Consider the following 21,587-nt stretch of genomic DNA (forward strand, 5'->3'; position numbering starts at 1 on the left):
CAGCCTTTAGGGGTCCTGAATGAGAAAGCAGGCCACTCCCCCTTTTCATGACAGTGTGCATACGTACACTCACTTCTGTATCCCGTTTCAGAGGTTCTCAAACCTGAGGTCCACTATGGACTCCTCCACTACCCGCAGGTTGCAAGGTCCCTAAGCCACTGAAGAATGTGAAAGAGGCACAAGTCCACCCTGACCTTTGGCGGGACTGTCTGCTCTGCTGCCAGAGGGATTACCGGGAAATAAAATCTTGTCCTGAACTCTTCAGGTGGAGTGAGTGAGCTCCAGGGTATAAGCTAGCCCTTCCCTTCAGGCTGAGAGGCAGAGAGGATAGGAGTAATGACCTTCTGCTGTCCCACTCGAGGGCTGAGTCCAAAAAGCGCTTTACTCAGTGAAGACAGGCCACTGTGTGGCCAGAGGCAACAGACATAGAAACATGCATCGGAAACACTTTGGGAGGCCGAGGCAGGCGGATCATGAGGTCAGGAGTTCGAGACCAGCCTGGCCAACATGATGAAACCCTGCCTCTACTAAAAATACAAAAATTAGCTGGGCTTAGTGTCACATGCCTGTACTCCCAGCTACTCGGGAGGCTAAGGCAGGAGAATCACTGGAACCTGGGAGGCAGAGAGTTGCAGTGAGCCGAGATCGCGCCACTGCACACCAGTCTGGGCGACAGAGTGAGACTCTGCCTCAAAAAAAAAAAAAAAGAAAGAAAGAAATGCAACGGACTCACTGATACATCAAAACTATGTACGCGCACACAGACTCCGATGCAGAGGTACAGACACAAAAAGGTACCGATGTAAAAACACAAAGGCCCAGCCACACTCCCATCAATGAACCACAGGACCTAAATTCAGACTCGCTGGGGCGCAAAACCTCGCAGACTCAGGACACTCACGCCGGGGGCGGGGCCAGAAAGGGGTGGGGCCTCTCAGGTCGAGGCGGGGTTAAGGGTCTTAAGGCGGAGGCGCGCCCAAGATGGCGGCCTCCATGTGCGACGTGTTCTCCTTCTGCGTGGGCGTGGCAGGCCACGCCCGGGTCTCCGTGGAAGTCCGTTTCGTGAGCAGCGCCAAGGTGAGGTCGGGGCGGGTCCTGCCTGGAGCCTCAGCCCGGTCCAGCCACAGAGACAGCCCCGCAGGACCCCATTCCCGGAGCCTAGAAGCTCCTGTGTCACTCGGACGCTACGGCCCGGCCCCTACTCGCGGCCCGGGGGCTCCGCGCAGGCTCGTGGCGCGGTCACGCGATGGACCGGGGCCTTCGAAGTTTCCGTGCGCATTTCCTCCCGGCGGAACCCGGCCAACCCGCCGGAGGCCCCGCTGTGGCTGCTTGGGGCGGGGCTAGGGGGCTTTGCTGCTGGGTCCCTGGAACGGTGGGCGGGGACGAGGTGGGCAGAGACAACTGAGGTAAAAAAGAGTCAGTCTTCATGAACTCAATGTGTGAGATTTGGGTGGGGATATGAGGAGAGAGGCCAAGACCCTTCATGAAGGTCCTTGGAGTCCTAAGCAATTTGGACCAGAGTCCAAAGGCCGTGGGGGCATTTGTAGGGTTTTTAGCAGGAAGGTGACATGATTTTGTCGTTTTTATTGTGTTCGAAAAGTTCATTGTAGAAAAAAATAGAAAATGCATGTAAGGAAAGAAAAAATAAAAAGTCACTCATAACTCTATACTTGTGCAAAGATGTGTACGTTAAAATTACATTTTTAGAAACGGCTTTTTGATGCAGCAGTAAATCTTTCAATATCAAACTTATTTCTACATGTCAAGTTTTTTTTTTTCTTTTTCTTTTTTTTTTTTAAAGATGGGCTTTCTCCATGATGGCCAGGCTGGTCTTGAACTCCTGACCTCAGGTGATCCACCCACCTCGGCCTCCCAAAGTGCTAGGATTACAGGCGTGAGCCACCGCCCCCGGCCTTCTACATGTCAAGTTTTAAGAGCTGAGTAGTAGCCTCTTCCATGGGAGGGCCACAGTTTACTCAACCAACCCCTTATTTATGGACCCTTTATTGTTGTATGCCATTTTTTCATCCCCAGGGTCAAAAGTCTTAGACATCATTTTCTGTGCAGACATCTTTTTGTTCTGTCCAGCACCATTTTTTTACTACTTATCTTTGCCTATTGACGTGCAAAATGGTATTTGTTCTCATTTACGTTTCTTTGGTTACTAGTGAGGTTGAATAATTTATCACATGTAGTGGCTGTGTGTATCCTTGGTTCTTGCCTAAGATATCAGCCCTCTAGTTGTCATCTGCTCTCAGCATCATCATATTGATCCAGTTTCCCAGCCCTTTCTGCTCCAGAGGTATCTGGAGCATTCTGCTCCTTCCCTGGTAAATCAGCTTTCCTACATCCTTGATCTCTTTACCTGTTCATATCTCCATTTTCACTCATAGCCTGTAATGCTCCTGGGTGGCCACTGTTTGAAGGTGTCTCAGTTCCATTGTTCTTGGTTTGCAGTGATATTCTTCACCTTTATCCTCATTAGCCCCCAGTCTCCCAGCCCCTTCCTTTCTTCATTTCTTTGCTCTCACTTCATCACTTCATCCACTCTCCTTCCATAGTTTTCCTGTTCCAGCCTTCTATCAGGGCCCCAGCTGATCACTCTCTCCTTGCCTACATCTGAATCTGCTGTTGGGGAAAGTAACATATCTGCCTGGACTTGGCAACAACATGGATTGTCCTGGGCTTTTTGCTTTTCTATTCAAATGAGATTGGTTTGTGATTTTTTTTCTCTGTATTATTTCCCTCAAGTTACCACATGAGGGTTATACATGTTGTTTTTGGTAAAATAGATAAGCTTTCCGTGTTGTCTGTCATTACATTGTTTAAATAGCATGAGCATTATTTATTCTTTAAAGGTTGGAGAGAATTGGCTCATGAAACCATATAGACCAGTGGCCTCAAGTGGGAGTAGTTTTTGACTACTTTTTATTGCTTCTGTGGATAGGAATGACTTTTCAAAAATTTAGTAACTATTGGCCGGGCATGGTGGCTCATGCCTGTAATTCCAGCACTTTGGGGAGGCCAAGGTGGGCAGATCACCTGAGGTTGGGAGTTTGACCAGCCTGACTAACATGGAGAAACCCTGTCTCTACTAAAAATACAAAATTAGCCGGGTGTGGTGGCGAATGCCTGTAATCCCAGCTACTTGGGCAGCTGAGGCAGGAGAATCGCTTGAACCCGGGAGGCAGAGGTTGTGGTGAGCCAAGACTGAGTCTTTGCACTCCGGCCTCGGCAACAAGAGCAACTCTGTCTCAAAAAAAAAAAAAAAAAAAAAAATTACCAACTATTATGCCAGAGACATGACCAATCAGACCAGAAGCCTCACCAGGTCTAGTAGAAGCAGCTGGACTACCATACTGGTACACTAGCCAGATAGCAGCATGGTATATTGTGGGTTTTTTGTTTTTAATCAAGATTTTTTAAATCACTATGTAGTCTGGCTGGGCGTGGTGGCTCATTCCTGTAATTCCAGTACTTTTGGAGGCCAAGGCGGGCTGATCACTTGAGGTCAGGAGTTCGAGACTAGCTTGGCCAATATGATGAAACCCTGTCTCTACTAAAAATACAAAACTTAAGCCAGGTGCAGTAGCTCACGCCTGTAATTCCCAGAACTTTCGGAGGCCGAGGTGGGTGGATCACTTGAGGTCAGGAGCTTGAGACCAGCCTGACCAACAGGGTGAAACCCCATCTCTACTAAAAATATAAAAATTAGCTGGATGTGGTGGTGCATGGCTGTAATCCCAGCTACCTGAGGCCAAGGCATGAGAATTGCATGAATCCAGGAGGCAGAGGTTGCAGTAAGCCAAGATCACGCCACCGCACTCCAGCCTGGGTGACTGACAGAGGGAGACTCTATCTCAAAAAAAAAAAAAAAAAAAAATACACACACACACATATATATATTACATAGTCTTAGAGTTTTGCACCATCTTTTTTTATTTTTTTTTATTTTAGAGATGGGGTCTTGCTATGTTGCCCAGGCTGGTCTCAAACTCCTGGGCTCAAGTGCTCCTTCATCCTCGGCTTCCCAAAGTGCCAGATTTACAGGTGTGAGCCACCACACCCAGCCTGCAGAGTTTTTTCTTAAAACTTTTTTTTCACATTGGAAGTATGTATGGTGTGTCTCCTTTCCATTCAGATTCAGTGCTCTCCAACCTTCTTAATATTAAGCATTAGAGCTCTGTTTTTCTTGAAATATGCTTATCTATTTTGGGAATGAGTGATTTTATAAAGGAAAAACTCTGATTCTTTTCTCTTTATTTTGATTACTAAATATTTTCTACATTTAGTCTTCCACAGAGAGAGGGAGATCTGCGTTTGTCCAATATTGAAATTTGAGATTGTCAGAAATAACATGAGTCCCTGTTCATATTGTCTTGTCCCATAGAGGAAGGCCAAGTTTCCAATTTGCCAGATTGGGACGGGATACAAAGCATGGGGGGAAGGGCTTCCAGGAAGCCCGGCAAGAATGTACCCAGGACTTTGCCTCTTGGTTTTGTTTCGCCTGTCCCATTCTACTGTGAGATAGAGCTTCCAGAGTTGTTCACAGGGTTGAGATTTGTGGCTCTGAGTTTGAGAGGCAACCCTATCTGGCCTTCTAAGGAGGCACGGAGCTACCTGGGAGGCAACAGTGACAGGTCATTTTGCTTTGATATCAAGTATTTTTTTCCTCTCCTTTTGTTGTGGCAGTTCAGTGTTGGCAGGGGCACCCATCTTCTTAAATGAGTAATGGGAGTATGTGCCCAATAAGGCCAGTAACTGCCTGGGTTCTGAAGCCATCTGCGGAGTCCTTTTGCATATTTGAAAGATGGCAGTTCAGAGGTTGTTTTCTCATCCTTCATCCTTTACGTGATGTATATAGTGTTTTAAACCAGTGCTTCTCAAGGCTGAGTGCAGTGGCTCATGCCTGTAATCCCAGCACTTTGGGAGGCCAAGGTGGGTGGATCACGAGGTCAAAAGATCGAGACCATCCTGGCCAACATGGTAAAACCCCATCTCTATTAAAAAAAAAAAAATACAAAAATTAGCTGGGCATGGTGACGCATGCCTGTAGTCCCAGCTACTTGGGAGGCTGAGGCAGGAGAATTGCTTGAACCCGGGAGGCGGAGGTTGCAGTGAACCGAGATCGTGCCTCTGCACTCCTGCCTGGCGCCTGGCAACAAAGTGAGACTCTTGTCTCAAAAACAAAACAAAACAAAACAAAAAAAACAGTGCTTCTCAAACTAACATGCATATTAATCACCTAGGCATCTTGTTACAATGCAGATTCTGATTCAGCAGGTCTGGGGTGGGGCCCAAGATTCTGCATTTCTAACAGAGTCCTAGGTGATGCCCATGTTGCCAGTCCCTATACCACTCATTGAGTAGGAAGAAGCTACAGCTCATAAGGTGCATTCATCTGTGCTATATCCTTGCACCCTGGAAACTACCTTGTAGATATTATTATAATGCTCACTTTTCAGTGTGAAACAGATGTAAAGTGAAGCAGTTGGCTCAAAGGTTCACAGCAAGTTAACATTTCGGACTGGTGCTAGGATTAGCGCATTTCTTTCAGTGCAGCCCCCGAGGACTTGTTGGATAGCACTGTGCTAGGTGCTATGGGTATTCAGCTCACCAAGGAAGAGGGCACATTCTTCCCGAAACAAGGCTTCCCCGTCCCTTGGTGTAGGATTTCTCTACAACCCTGTGCAGCAATACCACTGCCAGGATCCTGGAGGGGCATGTGGCTGACTCAGAGATGGCCGCTCTGCTGTTACCAGCTCCTGTACAGGAGGCTCCAGCCTGCTATAAGCCTTGACCCTGCTCTGGCCATACTCAGAAAAATTCTCTGAGTAATCTGATATGGCTGCCATGATGGCTTCCTCCCTGTTCCAGGCCTTCTGCTCTGAATGGGCTGAAAGGGGTGCAACTGAAAATAGATCAGAGCTGCATTTCCAGAGGAGGCAGTTATGGAGGGTGCTGACCTCTCTCCATGAACTCGCAGAGGCAGAGGCCTCTCCTAAGAGTGAGGCTGGACAGCCTCCTGGAGGCTTTTGGAGCTATGTCCTCTGTTTCTTCTAATGGCCCTCCTATTCCGCTACCCTCTTAGGGCAAGGGGCTATTTGCCACACAGCTGATCCGGAAGGGGGAGACCATCTTCGTAGAACGGCCCCTGGTGGCTGCACAGTTTCTCTGGAATGCACTTTATCGCTACCGAGGTGAGTACATCTCTCCTACTCCTCATGGCTGCTGGACCCAGTCGCCTTTGTGCATGAAAGTGAGCTGCATACATCACTACTGGCTGCCGTCTCTGGAACTCTGGGTGTTGGGAGGAAATGCTGTCTTCCCTTGAAGGACTGTGCCTGAGAACCATGCCTCTGTCCAGTGTTAGGTGTTTGAGGCTTATTCCTGTGGTGGGAGGCTCTTCCGATGTGCTCCCTAAGGGAGTACAGCAGGACTCAGGCAAGTATGACTTCATGGTATGATGGACATCATGCTGAAGGCCCAGTGGCAAAGTGGAGTCCACCAAGAGAAGGTCACAAAAAGACCTTGTTCAAACAAGCCTGAGTTAGGGGTCAGCACAAGTAGGATGCCCTTAGCTTTGCTGGCCACATGCTTTTTTCATACTTTTCTTTCTTTTTTTTTTTTTCTTTTTCTTTTTATTTTTCAATTTTTTTTTTTTTTTTGAAACAGGGTCTCCCTGTGTCACCTAGGCTGGAGTGCAGTGACATGATTTCGGCTCACTGCAACCTCCGCCTCCCAGGTTCAAGTGATTCTCCTGCTTCAGCCTCCCAAATAGCTGGGATTACAGGCGCCCGCCGCTATGCCTGGCTAATTTTTGTATTTCCAGTACAGACAGGGTTTCACGATGTTAGTCAGGCTGGTCTTGAACTCCTGACCTCAGGTGATCTGCCCGCCTCGGCCTCCCAAAGTGCTGGGATTACAGGTATGAGCCACCACGCCCGACCCATACTTTTCTTTTTTGGGGGGAGGAAGGGTGGCGGAGTTTCGCTCCTGTTGCCCAGGCTGGAGTGCAATGGTGCAATCTCGGCTCGTTGCAACCTCTGCCTTTTGCGTTCAAGCGATTCTCCTGCCTTAGCCTCCAGAGTAGCTGGGATTACAGGCGCGCACAACCACGGCTGGCTAATTTTTGTATTTTTAGTAGAAACGGGGTTTCACCATGTTGGCCAGGCTGGTCTCAAACTTCTGACCTCAGGTGATCCACTCGAAAGTGCTGGGATTACAGGCATTAGCCACCGTGCCCAGCCCACACGTTTCTTAAGCTAGAGACATATAATGAAAGGAGGGTCAGTTGGCCCCAGAGTATGGGAAAAGCCCAGTTTGGGGGTAGTGGGGGAGCCCCACAGAGTGAGTCTGATTAAGAAGCAAGGAGAGTTAGACAATAAGGGCCAGGAGGTTCATGAGAGGGAAGAGGGGATTATTTACCTTTGGATGCACATGAACATTCATTCATTCATTCATTCATGTATTTATTCATTTACTCACTTCCCAAACTTTTATAGAATACCAGAATGGTGCCTGGCACATAGCAGGTACTCCATAGGGCTGTGAAAGGGATAGCTGTGGCCTCTGCTCTCAAGACATTCTCGTGTCCGGTTCTCACCCTCAGCCTGTGACCACTGCCTACGGGCACTGGAGAAAGCAGAAGAGAATGCCCAGAGGCTGACCGGGAAACCAGGCCAGGTTCTGCCTCACCCAGAGCTGTGCACTGTGCGCAAGGACCTCCACCAGAACTGTCCCCACTGCCAGGTGAGTATTCCTGGGGAGTGTACCTGGAAGAGGTTGGTGAGGGAGGCCTTAGCTGGAGTCCTCAGTGGGAGACAGGAGCAACGACAGACCTCGTCATGGCCTTGAAAACTACAATGTAGGATAAGATATTGAAAAGGCTTGGTTGTTGTTCCAGTTCCATCATCCCTGCCACAGTTACATTGTCTGGAAAATGGGCTTGGTGGGAGCTTACCTTCTTCCTGGGGACCTGGCAGGGGCTCTCCCCTCTACCTGAAAAGTTCTCTTCCCTTTCTGTGGTTTTGCAAGCCTAGGTGTGCCTTTTACATGCTCCCAGAGCACCCTGTGTTTTCTGTTCTTAAAATATATCTGAGCTACTGTTCAGGGGCTACTTGTGGAAGGAATGCAGTTAGAGGAGGTGATCCTAGGGCCAGATCCTAGGTCCTGACCTCCGTCCCACTTAACAGGTGATGTACTGCAGTGCAGAATGTCGGCTGGCAGCCACTGAGCAATACCACCAGGTCCTGTGCCCAGGCCCCTCCCAGGATGACCCCTTGCATCCTCTCAATAAGCTGCAGGAGGCATGGAGGTAGGTCTCTTTTCCTGTCTTCTTTCCTTTATCCTTGCCTCCCTGGTTGCCTGCTTGGGCTCATCAGATGTTGTCATCTTAAGTTATAATTCCCTGGATTTTTCCTCCATTCTTAGGGTTAAAGAGAAATCATATCACCTTATCCCCTGCCTTTAATATGGGCTGTCAATCCTAAGGACACCAGGACTAACATTTAACACTCTCCCAGAAAGAGCCCCATTAAGCCAATTGGAATGCAAAGTCTTGCCTAAGTCCTTGCCTATGACTTTCTCTCTTTGTGATTGATGCAATCGGTAGGAAGCTTTCTCTGTACCAGTCAGACTGGAGTTCCCTGAGCTCAGCTACTAGGGAGGGAATTTCTAGACCAAACTTTTTTCTCTTTCCCCAGGAGTGTTCACTACCCACCTGAGACTGCAAGCATCATGCTGATGGCCAGGATGGTGGCCACAGTGAAGCAGGTGAGCCCACCCAGCCCTCTCAGGGAAGCTGACTTTGACGCCATTCAACCCTTGGTCTCAGTCGTTTCCTCACCTCAAGGCCCTAGCTTGGATGCAGAGTTCTTCCTGGCCTACCAAAGGAGAGCTCCTTGCTATGTAAAACTTTAGGAATGTGCTAAACAAATCAGGCATGGGGAATGGGGGGCTCATTTTGCCTGTAGCCTTTTTTTTTTTTTAACTTAAAGACCAGTGTGATAGTATGCCTGTAGTTTCTGATCTAGGAGAAGATGCCTTGTGCAGTAGCAATTCATGCATTTGATTTATAAGCACCACTTTTTCAGGATTATGTCTTATATAAGGTGAGAGAAACCACTCTAATCCCCATTTTATTAATATTGTTCCTCAGCCTCTTTCTCCTGTTTTCCAAGTGTTGAATTGGCTAGCTCGGCTCCAGCTGGGGAGATGGCTGGGGGGTGGGCAGCATGGGGAGGAAGCCTCAGGCAGAGGAAGGGCCCCTAGAAGCTCCTGTGTGGTGGTATTTCCTGAGTGGGTGGGAGTGCCTGTAAGAAGGTGGGTGTGTGTGACCCTTAAGTATGTTTGTTCACTGCAGGCCAAGGATAAGGACCGTTGGATCAGGCTCTTCTCCCAGTTCTGTAACAAAACGGCCAATGAAGAGGAGGAAATTGTCCATAAACTTCTGGGGGACAAATTCAAGGTTATTCTTCTCCCATGACCTGTCTCCTTTCCTCCCTAAATATCCTAGGATGTCTCTGGCTATCTGTGGGGAGCGCCACATTTGATCACTTCTCAGCTACATGAAGGAGTTAGAACCTGGGCCCAGAAATCAATTCAGAGGACTTCCATTCCTGCCACTGTTTACTTCCTGACTTTATGTGAACCTACAGTTGGGAAGTGGGGTGACAACAGAGGAAGGGCACATCAGATGTCCTGCCCTGAAAGTGCTCTCTACACTGGCGTTAGAAGGCAGGACTCATCATAGGATAGCAGTGGGCAAATCAGGTAGAATGGAGAGTGGAGGGTTGCAGGGCCAGAGTCAGAGAGCAACGTGGAACTGCCCATGTTCTGAGTGCCCATTCCCAATCAAAGAGTATGGGTCCTCGCTGAGGAGAGCAGACTTCCCTGCAGGAGCTGCCTGAGGGTGGAGGCAGGTATGTGAAAGGGTTGCATCTGGGATGGCCCCTACTGCACTGAACTTACAGGAAAGGGTGGGAGAACCCAGCTGGTCTGGAGGCCAGGTCAAGGGAGATTTGATGGTGGTGGTCAGGCTGCCTCAGCCTTGCTAGTACAAGTGCTGGGAAATGGGGAGAAATTTCAGGTTCGCCACTCCAAGTTGGAATAGGCCGGCAGACTGCCATCACTCTTTGGAGGTGGACTCTGTGGCTTCTTTTGCCCCCATGGAAAGCTGCGTCTACAGAGCTGGCCCTTTTTCCTTCCCTCCCCTGATCGTCTGGGCCCTACCTAGGTGCTAATGGGAAATCCCCAGGGATATAAGTGTCTCCCTGCTTCCTCTAAACCAGGGCCAACTAGAACTTCTGCGGAGACTCTTCACAGAGGCCCTCTATGAGGAAGAAGTCAGCCAGGTGAGTGAGGAGAGGGTGGGACCAGTGGCCTCCTTGTTACTCCAGTTCTCCAAGAGTGACCAGGTCAGCATCTCCTACTGGGACAGCTGAGCCAAAGCCAACCTGGTCTTCTGGAGTTGGGATGAGCCTGACTCACAGAAGCCTTCCTGAACAGAGACGAATTGGAAAACCTGACTCACAGAAGGCTTCCTGAACAGAGTTGAATTGGAAGAAAAGCAAGTGGCTATAACATGAGTACCGATCTCTTTTTTGCCCCCAACAGTGGTTCACTCCAGATGGATTCCGGTCCCTCTTTGCTCTTGTTGGAACCAATGGCCAAGGAATCGGGACCAGGTTAGAATGTTCCAGAGCTATTGAACTTCCTCTCAGGGGTGGGAAACGGATTGAGGAAGGTAGCCACAGTTGCTTTCAAGGCTGGGATGATGGGATAGGGTGGGACTCTGGGCAGAGTACTGAACTGGACACAGTGGTGGCAGTCAGAAAGAATGAGACATTGGAATCTGTTTTAGGGGAACCTCTGTTGGGAAAGATGGGCCCCCACCCTGGAGAATGAAATGGGGTAGGGGTGGGAGACACTTCTTCCTAGGCTTAACTTATGTGGAGGTAGAGAGCCCTGTGACCTGGGCTTCCACCTCCCCAACCATGAGCTGCCTGGGACCTCCAGCTCCCTGAGCCAGTGGGTCCATGCCTGTGACGCTCTGGAGCTGAAGCCTCAGGACCGCGAGCAGCTGGATGCCTTCATTGACCAGCTGTACAAGGACATCGAGGCAGGTTGGTGAGATAGGGCCTTGGCCTTACCCAACCCTGGAGACCCCCCAGTCAGATAGTGGACACACAGTTTTCCCCAGGGTGCTCTGAATTAATGGTGGGGGAAGGTAATCCCTTTGTGCCTATGGGGAGCTTCAGATCTGTCCACAGGGCACACAGGTGAGAAACGGCCCCAAGATTTATCCAGAGGCTTGATGCTGGGAGGAGGGGGAGTGCTGGACAAATAGGGTGTCTTGTAGACAGAAAAGAAAGGCTTGTGTCTCAGCCTTTCAGAACTGGCTTCCCTGTGAGGTTCCCAAGTTTAAGTAAAATGGTAGGGCCTGGTGCATTAGTGTGGTGGGGTGGCAGGACAGTGGAGTCAATGCCTGTCCTTGTAAACCTTGTTTCCTTTTCCTGTCTGTAAAATGGGTAGAATAATTTCTGTATGTTACTGTCTTACAGCAACTGGAGAGTTTCTTAACTGTGAAGGATCTGGCCTCTTTGTGCTTCAGAGCTGCTGTGAGTCATGGCACTGAGGAGGGATGGTCCCAGGCGTTTCTGCCTTTACCAGGTGGCCTTGCAGCCACAGTTTATCTTTCTCAGTTGGCCCTTTCTAGGCTGGTAGGGTTGAGTCTGGGAGACCCATTAGGTCTGAGCTCCCACAGGAATTCCCCTGGGCCTTTTTGTTCTATCATTATTTCAGTTGTTCATCCAACTGTTTGTGCTGTAATATATGCTTATATATAAAACCTTATGATAGGCCAGGCCCTGTACTAAGGCAGGCATAGAGCTCAGATTCTTGTAAAGGGAAGCATGGGCTTTGTACCATCACTGCCCTGTGAGATTTGGGAGTACTGGGAGACCCTTTGGTTCCTGGGAAGAGGGAGCCCAGGCTACAGGGTGAGTCTCATCAACACCTGATGAGGAGGGGCAGAGCCAGCTCAGACAACTGCCTTTTCCAGACCTCAGCCTCCCACCCCCTAGATTCCTCACTGTGAACTCCTCCTCCCAGGCTCCAGGGCCACTCTACCCTCCCAAACTGGATTCTCAGAGGGCCTGTGTCAGCTGTTACTAGATGTCCAGTAGCAGGCAGAACTGAGTTAAGTGGTCTGGTGGGCATCCCTTCAGAGCCCTGTCCCTCCCTTTGCAAGACAGTGGGAACACGACTGAGAATGAAGTTGGCAAGTCACAGCGGGTTGGAGTGGGAGTGCTATGGAGTTCATTCGTCGTGTGCTTTTTGGTCTTTAGGAAAGAACACTGGATGCAAAGTCAGGAAACTTGGGTTCTAAAACCTGCTCAGCCTTGGCAGGGATGAAAGAGCAAGAAAGGACCCAGTGTTCTGCAGAGTTGAGGCTATTACGTTTTTTAGTAAATAGTCCTCATTACCTCCCTCTTGTGATCCAGGCAATCACAGTTGTGTGCCCAATGCAGAGACCTCCTTTCCAGAAAACAACTTCCTTTTGCATGTCACCGCTCTGGAGGATATTAAGCCAGGAGAGGTGAGGGGAGCCAGGAACCGTGGGGATGGGTGGGCAGTGGGCCTTGGAAGTTATCTTTAGGGATCGAGAGCAGCAGTGGCTAGAGCACCTTGAAGTTCAGGCTGTTGGGTGAAATCCGCACATACCCTAGGGTCTGAGTCTTTTAGCTCATGGTTATGTTCTTACCCTTCTTCACTTTTTAAAAAAGCCTCAAGACAGTGTTTGAGGGAGACCTGTGTGCTCAGATTCTTGTCCCCAGCTATCTTTTGGTCAAATGCAGATCTGTAGTTTCTAAGAAAGCAGGAGATAGCTCTTTGTGGGTTTAGGGTCTTGTCTGTTAGCACAGGCACAGTGCCTGGTTGAATCTTCTTACGGGGCAAGTAGCATCATACCAACACCTCTGATCCCAGCACAGACGTTGGCCATTGACTGGCTTTCATGGTGGCCTGAGGCTAATCACAGTCTCCTCTGTCTCAGACACAGGCTGTTGGAGCCCTACAGTGGCCTGCCCACTGAAGGCACTGGGAACTGGATGAGGGCAGCCTACTACTCCTTTACTGAAGGGCAGCGCAAGCCTGGCTCCTAGAGATAGGGCAGTGGTTGGAGATAGGGTAGGATTTGGGGAGGCCCTTATGCCATTTGAAAGAACACAGACCATCAGACTGCACCTCTCTGCCCTGCAGGAAATTTGTATCAGCTACTTGGACTGCTGTCAACGGGAGCGCAGCCGCCACAGCCGCCACAAGATCCTCAGGTGCCAGCTGGGGACATGGTTAGGCAGCTGGGCTCTGGGGTCCTCTATCCTGGTAGTTGCCTGACTTTTCCCTCTCACCATCCCCTCACTGCTGCAGGGAGAACTATCTGTTTGTCTGTTCCTGTCCCAAATGCCTGGCAGAGGCTGATGAACCCAATGTGACCTCAGAAGAGGAAGAGGAAGAGGAGGAGGAGGAGGAGGAAGGAGAGCCGGAAGATGCAGAGCTGGGGGATGAGATGACTGATGTGTGATGTTGCCCTGCCAGGAAAGGGCCCTGCCCTAGACCCTGCTGGAAAAGGGGGCTCTTCCCCCAGAGAAGGGGCTCAGAGGGAACTCCCTGCTCCCATTGCCTGCTTTCCCCGCATTCCAGCCCTTTCTGCCAGAGGGTAGGACAAAGGCTGGACTCCCAGCCCCCAACCCCCACCAGACCTCATGCCCTGGACACTGCTGCTGAGTTGGCTCAGACTCTGCACTGTCACTGAGCTTTTCACAACTGGCTTCCCTGTGAGGTTCCTCCACTCTAGGGTTTGAGGGGCTGGAATCAGGGCCAGGGCCTAACAGTGTTTCTTCCCCTTGGCCCCATGGCCCATACTTACTCATTCACCTGAGGCTTTTCTCCTCTCAACTTGCTGTTGATTTCTTTTGAGCGGGTAAATCTGAGAACAGACTGAGTTCATTGAAGCAGAGAGGGGAGGTGGTGAGGCGCCCTCACCTTCCTCACCTCCCCACTGCAACAGCTATGGCTGGTAAGGCAACTGCTTGACCACTGGCTCGGTGGGGAGAGGCAGGCAGGAGGATGTGGGCCTCCTGAGCCCCTTCCCTGAGGCTGTCTGCTGGGAATGCTCGATCAGGGGGAGTATTCCCCCACACACATACCCCCATTTGGACATCTGGGGAAGTGGAGATTAACCTCTTCCCCAGACTCCAGAATCTTTGTACTTCGTGCCTTGCCTTTCAGGCCCTGGCACAGTGGCTGGCCCTATGGATTATGGAAAAGGCCTCTGCCTTCCTCAGGAGGGACACGTGGGGAATCATCACTCTTTCTCACAGCTTCTTCCCAGTGTGCACTCAGCGGCATGGCTGAGACCTGGGGCTTAACAGGCCTGTGCTCCTTAAGTTAGGATGTTCTGGCATTCCTGGGGCCAGTTAAAATGGATCAGTGAGGGGCTCTCCTGGCCTCAATCTCCATCTTTAGGATCTCCACAGAGAAGCACTTAAGTCTTCCAGAAACCTCGAGGAGCTGGGCTAGACACTTGGAGAGTAGCTCTGTCTTATCCCCACCTACCCCTAGATCAGCACCACCCCTCTCACTCTTGGGTTGGATGCTAATGGGAATTACAAACCATCATTCCCAATGCCTCCCTTACCTGGAGGAGCCTGCCACATCCCCCTGCTGAGGGATCCCAGAGCAGGCAGGTGCCCACCCCACAGGCCCTTCCCTGGACCATGGAGCCAGGTGGAACCTGCCTGTCTCCTTACCCATTGGGCTCTTAATCCTTCACAACGGCCAGCACTCCTCTTCCACCACCCCCTGCCCACTGTTCTCAATAAAATGTGAGTGGTAATAGGCCTCTGCAGGAATCCTTTGTGGCGAGTGGCTGGGCAGGCTGCCCCAGTCATGCAGCAGTCACAGGTGGGTGCAAAGGGGTACTGATTAGACCAGGCAATGGTAGGAGATGGGACCTCGAGGCTCACCAGCTTGGGCTCACCTCTGTCCTTATTTACACTCTGCTATGCATATGTTCTAATGCCTAAGAGCAAGTGTCTTCTGAGGTCCAGTTGTTTGGCTTTTTTTTTTGAGACACGGTCTCACTTTGTCACCCAGGCTGGTGTGCAGTGGTGCAATCATAGTCACTACAGCTTTGAACTCCTGGGCCCAAGCGATCCTCCCACCTCAGCCTCCTGAGTAGCTGGGGCTATAGGCTTGCCACCACACTCGGCTAGTTTTTAATTTTTTTGTTGAGATGGAGTCTTGTTATGTTGTTGCTGAGACTGGTCTTGAACTCTTAGCCTCAAATGATCCTCCCACCTCGGCCTCCCAAAGTGCTGGGATTACAGGCATGGGCCACCGTGCCTGGCCCTGAGGTCCTATTTGGATCCCCAGTTCCAGGCTATAAGATGAGTCTTCTGAGGGGCTGAACTCTGGCTTCCCAGGACTTCCTCGGCTCTCAGCAGGAAGCTGTGCTGGGATCTAAGACTAATAGTCTGAGCGCTGGTCCAAAATGACCTGGGCCAGTCACTGTCCTCTGTGGGCCTGTTTCCTTTCCTCAGAACAACTGTATGGGACCAGATGAGTGATTGGAAGGTCCTGCCCACCCCTATGTGCTCTTATTCTAGGACACAGTTGCAACCCTGATGAGAAACTTTATTGCTAAAAAGTCAGTGAGGGTTATTTGAGTCCCCAAACACCAGCTCTTTAAACCAGTCCAACATCTGCTGTGAAGGTCACTGTGCAGAGACCCTAGGTAGGGGAGGCTGGAGCCAGGTGAGATGTGATAGGTTACAGATGGCTCTCAGGCCACCTACCTTCAGCTCCTTTTGTTTCAGACTCTAGCCAGAAGCCCTGGGGCCTGTCTCTTGCCTCCTCTTGTAGCATGAGACACCCTTGGGGGCCCTGGGGAAGGGAAGGCCAGTGGTATGGCTCCCCTCTTTCAGCCTAGCAATGCCTAAACCCTTTTCCTCTACCTGGCTCCACTTGTCCCCACATGCTATCCCCAAATTCCAAATAGCAAAAACTCCTGGGTTTTCCCTTCCCAGCTCAGAGTCACTTATGGCTGGATTGTGGGACAAACTCTTCTACCAGAAGGTCCAGGGCGGTTGCAGCAGCTCAAAGGTGGGGATGCTGGTGACATTGACTGGGATGGAAATGATGGCCCATGGCAGCCCATGCTGTTCCAGGGAGCGGCGGATCATGTAGCTGGGAGGGCGTGAAGAGAGGTGGTGATGGTCACTTTCTTGGTACCCCCATCATGCCCCACTCTCCCCATCAATCTGGGAGTTCCCAAGCCCAAGAACTTTTTTTGCCCTCCAACTGAAGCACCCCAAGTTGAGGGCTGCAAGAAGGGGCTGGCAATTACCCCTGACCTCCCCCAAGTCATGGCACCCAGCTGGTGCTGATAAAGCCAGAGGCAAGGAGCCCTCACCCATCTCGGCCGAGCAGGAAGAGGGCGGGGATGTCAGCTGTGCGCTGGGTACTGTCCTGGATCATCTCCACGTAGAAGCTGTCATTGTCAACCGCGTTGTCAGAAATGATCACTGCCCGCCCGCCATGCTCCTGGACCACTCGAGTCTTGGAGAGGAAGGAACAGCCCCTGGAAGAGGTGGTGATGAGACCAAAGAAAAGACAGGTCCTAGCTCCCACTTTCCCCAGATCATCACCCTGGGAGTATAGAAGACAGACTACGAAGAATTTGTTTTAAAGGCTCAAGTAAATAGTTAAAAGCATGGATAATTCAAATACATTTATTTTTCTTTTCTTTTTTTCTTGAGACAGGGTTTTGCTCTGTTGCCCATCCTGGAGTGCAGTGACGTGATCTCAGCTTACTGCAGCCTCAATGTGGGCTCAAGTAATCCTCCTACCTCAGCCTCCTGAGAATCTGGGACCACAGGCATGTGCCACCATACCCAGCTAAGTTTTGTATTTTTTGTACAGACAGGGTTTTGCCATGTTGCCCAGGCTAGACATTTCTGAAAGACCTTTAAAAAGATGAAATTTTCAAAAACAGCTGTTTTCAAAGCACTACCAACAATAATGATCTCAGAATCTGCCCTATGCCTGCCCACCCCTCATGTCTGTGCCTGCCCACTCCTTACCCCCTCTCTACCAGAGCGATCTGGTCCTGGATGAAGAAACCATTGCTGAGTTCCCCACAGGCCTCTGGAGGTTCAGCGGGGACAAGGTGAATCTGCTCATACCTTGTGTGCTGAAAAACATTTAACATTTGAAGAGGTGAGAGTGTAATGAGACACACCTGTTTTAGGACTGGGCTGACAATCCCATCTTACTGGCATCTTATAAAGTGTAAAGGAAATGTGGGAGTGATTTCTGTGTTGCCAGACAGCTAAACATTTTTACTTAATCCTCACAAAGGCCCATCTGGTTGTCCTACCCGACCCTACCCTTCCATGAGCCAGGGAGTTGGTTGTAGATCCAGAGAGGGGAAGTGACTTGCCTTAAGTCACACCTTAAGAGGTAGAGCTGGCAGAGGAAGCTGGTGCTCTTGGCTTTTCATTTAATGTACCCTAAAAAGACAGCTTGTCCCTCCCTCCATGGTGCCCAGGACCAGGGAGTAGCTGGAGGAGCTTCCTTTCTGCACTGCAGCTCACAGAGGGCAGAGCTGATTTTGCTCCCTTCCCTGTCCCAGCACTCAGGTGGGATGAGAGGGTCACTGCAGCTCAGTGAGGGGAGAGGGAGGTTGAGGATCAGAGATCAGGGGTCTCTCTTAACTTACAAAGATACCACCGAAGTCCTTGGCTGGTGTGGCTGTGAAGATGTATCGAATGTCCCCAGGACTCAGCACTTGAAAGTACAAATAATCATGGATACGGAAGCCTGAAGGGTAAAGAGTACAGGTAAGAAGTCTCCCAGAAAAAAGCTGGTTCAGGTTCAGATCACAGACCCTGTGTCTTCAGCTGGTCTGGCTATATTGTGGGCTCAGGGTCCTGGCTTCAGCCAAATGGGTCCCCTAGTGGCGGGGTGGAGGGATAGATGGCCTCTGCCCTGGGGAGAATAGAGTTGATGCAGATTAGTAACCCCAGAGGTTTATATCAGCTGCTGCTGCTTACACAGTGAGCCAGGAAAACAGTGTTCCAGGGTTAATTTATTTTTGCTCTGAAGACCTGGGAGTTTCAGGGTAGAGATGTAGTAGCCTGGGTACAAAACAATTCTCACTAAAATTTAAAAGTTGACTTTCTGGTTCCACTACCATCCCCTTAGTCTAGTCCATATCATCTCTTGTCCTGACAGCTCAGCTTCTTACCTGGCCTCTCTGCCTCCATTCTTGCTCCCTAAGGTCCATTCCCCAAACAGCAACCGGAAATCAAAAACATCTTAGCAATTATGAGCATATCACCATACCCAGGGTTTTTTTTTTTTTTTCTGAGACGGAGTTTCGCTCGTTACCCAGGCTGGAGTGCAATGGCACGATCTCGGCTCACCGCAACCTCCGCCCCCTGGGTTCAAGCAATTCTCCTGCCTCAGCCTCCCGAGTAGCTGGGACTACAGGCATGTGCCACCATGCCCAGCTAATTTTTGTATTTTTAGTAGAGACGGGGTTTCACCTTGTTGACCAGGATGGTCTCTATCTCTTGACCTCGTGATCCACCCGTCTCGGCCTCCCAAAGTGCTGGGATTATAGGCGTGAGCCACCGCGCCAGGCCTTACCCAGGGTTTCAATACCTTTCAATAACTGCCCTTTGCATTTAAAATTTAAACTCTTTTTAAACTGTGGCCAACAAGACCCTGTCTGCGCTGGCCCCTGGCCACTCTTCCAACCTCATCTTCTCCATCCTATGTTCAAGCTACACTGGCCTTTCAGTTTCTTCACTTCTCTCAGTCTTTCTGCAAGTTGTCCCCTGAGCCTGGAAGGCTTCCTACTCCCATCCCACCCTATTCCACCCTTTTACCTGACTCATTCCTAGTCATCCTTCAGGTAATAGCTTAAATGTCACTTCTTCAGAGAAAGCTTCTGCCTCATGATTGCCCTCCCATATCCATTCAAATGTGCTTTTTAAGAAATGAGGACTTTCAATATAATTTGTAATTATACATCCTTCATAATTTTCTTTTCTTTCTTTTTTTTTTTTTATTTTGAGACAGTGTCTCATTTTATCACCCAGGCTGGAGTGCAGTGGTGTGATCTCGCCTCACTGCAACTTCTGTCTCCCAGGCTCAAGAGATTCTCATGCCTCAGCCTCCAGAGTAGCTGAGACTACAGATGTGTGCTACCATGCCCGGCTAATTTTTTGTATTTTTTTTTGAGACAGTCTTGCTCTGTTGCCAGATGCCAGGCTGGAGTGCAGTGGTGAGATCTTGGCTTGCTACAACCTCTGCCTCCTGGGTTCAAGCAATTATCCTGCCTCAGCCTCCTGAAGTAGCTGGGACTACACGTGCGCACCACCACGCCCAGCTAATTTTTGTATTTTCTTTTTTAAAAGATTTTCTTTATTTTTAAAGATGGGGTTTCACCATATTGGTCAGGCTGGTCTTGAACTCCTGACCTCAGGTGATCCGCCCACCTCAGCCTCCCAAAGTGCTAGGATTATAGGCGTAAGCCACCGCGCCTGACAATTTTTGTATTTTAGTAGAGAAGGAGTTTCACCATGTTGGCCAGGATGGTCTCGATCTCTTGACCTTGTGATCTGCCTGCCTCAGCCTCCCAAAGTGGTGGGATTACAGACGTGAGCCACTGTGCCCGGCCAATTTTTTGTATTTTTTAGTAGAGACGGGGTTTCGCCATATTATCCAGGCTGATTTTTTTTTTTTTTTTTTTTTTCATTTTTTAAATAGGAATGGGGTCTTGCTTTGTTGCCAGGGCTCAAGTGATCCTCCCACCTTGGCCTGGGATTACAGGCCTGAGCCACTGCACCTGCCCTGGATTCATCATTTTTAAATACTTGTCTCTTCCACTTTGTAACTTCATTCAATGCAGAATCCCCAGTGCCTCGCATAGTGGCTATAATATAGGGGTAGCCCTGTAAATTTTGCTGAATGAATGAATGAACAACTATGTCCAGCTCCATAGCACCGAAGAAGATAATTTCCAGACAACTAGATTTTTCTGGGGCATGGGAACTTCTTCTCAGCACCAAAGTTTAATGTTATAACCGGACTTGAGTCCCTGGTTTCCTTAGCCCAGAGAGATTGTGCAATGTTGAAGGATGAAAACTGCTGCCACAAGTCCATTGGTCAATAGACAAACTACCAAGTCACTACTGTGATCAAGGCTGGGATTGATTATGGCTTTAGCTGTCCTTGTTTACCGCCCAAATCACAGGTATCAGGTAGAGCTCCCCTGGCTTGGCACTGAGCTATACAGTCCTGGGAGTGGAGACTCCCCATCAGATACAAATACACCCCCAGAAAGCCTTCCTGGACTAGCGACAAACTCACTCCCTGCTCCCCCAACCCTTGCTTGCCTTTGCACGTGCTAATCTATGTAAGTTGTGCGTATACATATGTGCTTAAGTGTATGCGTAGATGTATACATTTATGTGCTCGTGTAGGTGTAAACGCGTTGTGCGTGTGTGCCCACGTGTAGGAATGTATGCTCCTGTACATGAGAATGCTCACATACATATCTCCAGCCTGTAATATCTTTCCTTAGCTGTCCCTCCGGGGATCGCACCCTAAGTCACCGGGGTCGGCGCTAGTGGGCAGGGGTGGCGGGGACGAGTGAGGAGACCTGCTTTGTCGTGGGAAGCTGAGACTCAGAGCTTCAGCCTCAGGCTGTGCCCACCTTGTGTCCCTGGACCACCACCCACTTACTCCGGCCGCCCGTTTCCAGACCTGCCCTGCTCTGAACTCGCAGGGTCTCCAAGGTGACCCGTGGCCCCCAGCCCGAGACGCGCGCAAGCTGAAGGGGCAGCCCCGCCCTGGAGTGCAGCCCCACCCGTTGCTGCTCACCATGGGCCGCGACGCACGCGGGGAGCCAGAGCACGAGACAACACCAGCTGGCGGCGCCAGGGACCATCTCCAGGGTCCGACCCCGCGCCGCGTCTCCTCTCGCCGCCCCGCCGCGCGTAGCTCGTCGGACTTTAGCCTGACAGCTGCTCCGGTCTCCCGCCCACATACCCGCTTTCGCCGCTGGTTGGACAACGGGAACGAGGCTCACGGCTGATTGGCTCTGACGCCTGCTCGTGTAGCCACACTTTCCGCCTCTGCGCCTTAGCCTACTTCCTATTGGTCGAGAGAAGTGAAGCCGGGGGCTGATTGGCTTAAACTCTTAACAGCTACAGCCGGCCCTTGCCTCAGCCCCGCCCCAGTATTTCTCAGTTTGGATTCGACTCTCTAGGTCCTCGCTGGCGGTGGGCGGGCCGGGGTGGACTGGCACTAGAGGCGTGCCCGCAGCCGGACTCGCTTCAACTGTCGATAGTCGTGGCCATTAGCGCTTGCGATCTCGGTCCTACTCCAAGGCCGTCTTGTTTAACGATTAGCCTTCTCCCAGCTCCGCTTCCCTCCTCCCCAGGAAGGCATCATCTTGCGCCAGGGGGGTCCTCCGCCCAGTGCCACCGACGCTTGCGTGCTCACCGTGG

The 21,587-nt window shown here is 50.5% G+C and overlaps 2 protein-coding genes across 2 annotated transcripts; one reads left to right on the plus strand and one right to left on the minus strand.

Moving 5' to 3' along the window:
* Nucleotides 1-960: 960 nt before the first annotated feature.
* On the plus strand, nucleotides 961-14,903 carry SMYD5 (SMYD family member 5). The gene is made up of 13 exons (XM_012475643.2): nucleotides 961-1,077; nucleotides 6,092-6,200; nucleotides 7,613-7,752; nucleotides 8,196-8,317; nucleotides 8,706-8,775; nucleotides 9,365-9,469; nucleotides 10,293-10,355; nucleotides 10,618-10,688; nucleotides 11,020-11,126; nucleotides 11,565-11,621; nucleotides 12,507-12,601; nucleotides 13,264-13,334; nucleotides 13,432-14,903. The coding sequence occupies exons 1-13, from the start codon at nucleotides 982-984 to the stop codon at nucleotides 13,583-13,585; spliced, it is 1,260 nt and encodes a 419-aa protein (XP_012331066.1). The 5' UTR covers nucleotides 961-981; the 3' UTR covers nucleotides 13,586-14,903.
* Nucleotides 14,904-15,682: 779 nt separating this feature from the next.
* PRADC1 (protease associated domain containing 1) lies at nucleotides 15,683-21,100 on the minus strand. Its single transcript, XM_012475646.3, has 5 exons — nucleotides 20,959-21,100; nucleotides 17,786-17,886; nucleotides 17,148-17,257; nucleotides 16,478-16,645; nucleotides 15,683-16,251 (listed from the first exon to the last, which is right to left on the minus strand). Exons 1-5 carry the CDS (start codon nucleotides 21,023-21,025, stop codon nucleotides 16,131-16,133), a joined length of 567 nt encoding a protein of 188 aa, XP_012331069.2. The 5' UTR covers nucleotides 21,026-21,100; the 3' UTR covers nucleotides 15,683-16,130.
* Between the last annotated feature and the right edge of the window lie 487 nt (nucleotides 21,101-21,587).

Source organism: Aotus nancymaae, unplaced genomic scaffold (genome assembly GCF_030222135.1).
Source record: "Aotus nancymaae isolate 86718 unplaced genomic scaffold, 86718_ANA_hifiasm-v0.15.2.pri h1tg000057l, whole genome shotgun sequence".
Taxonomy (NCBI): Eukaryota; Metazoa; Chordata; class Mammalia; order Primates; family Aotidae; genus Aotus; species Aotus nancymaae.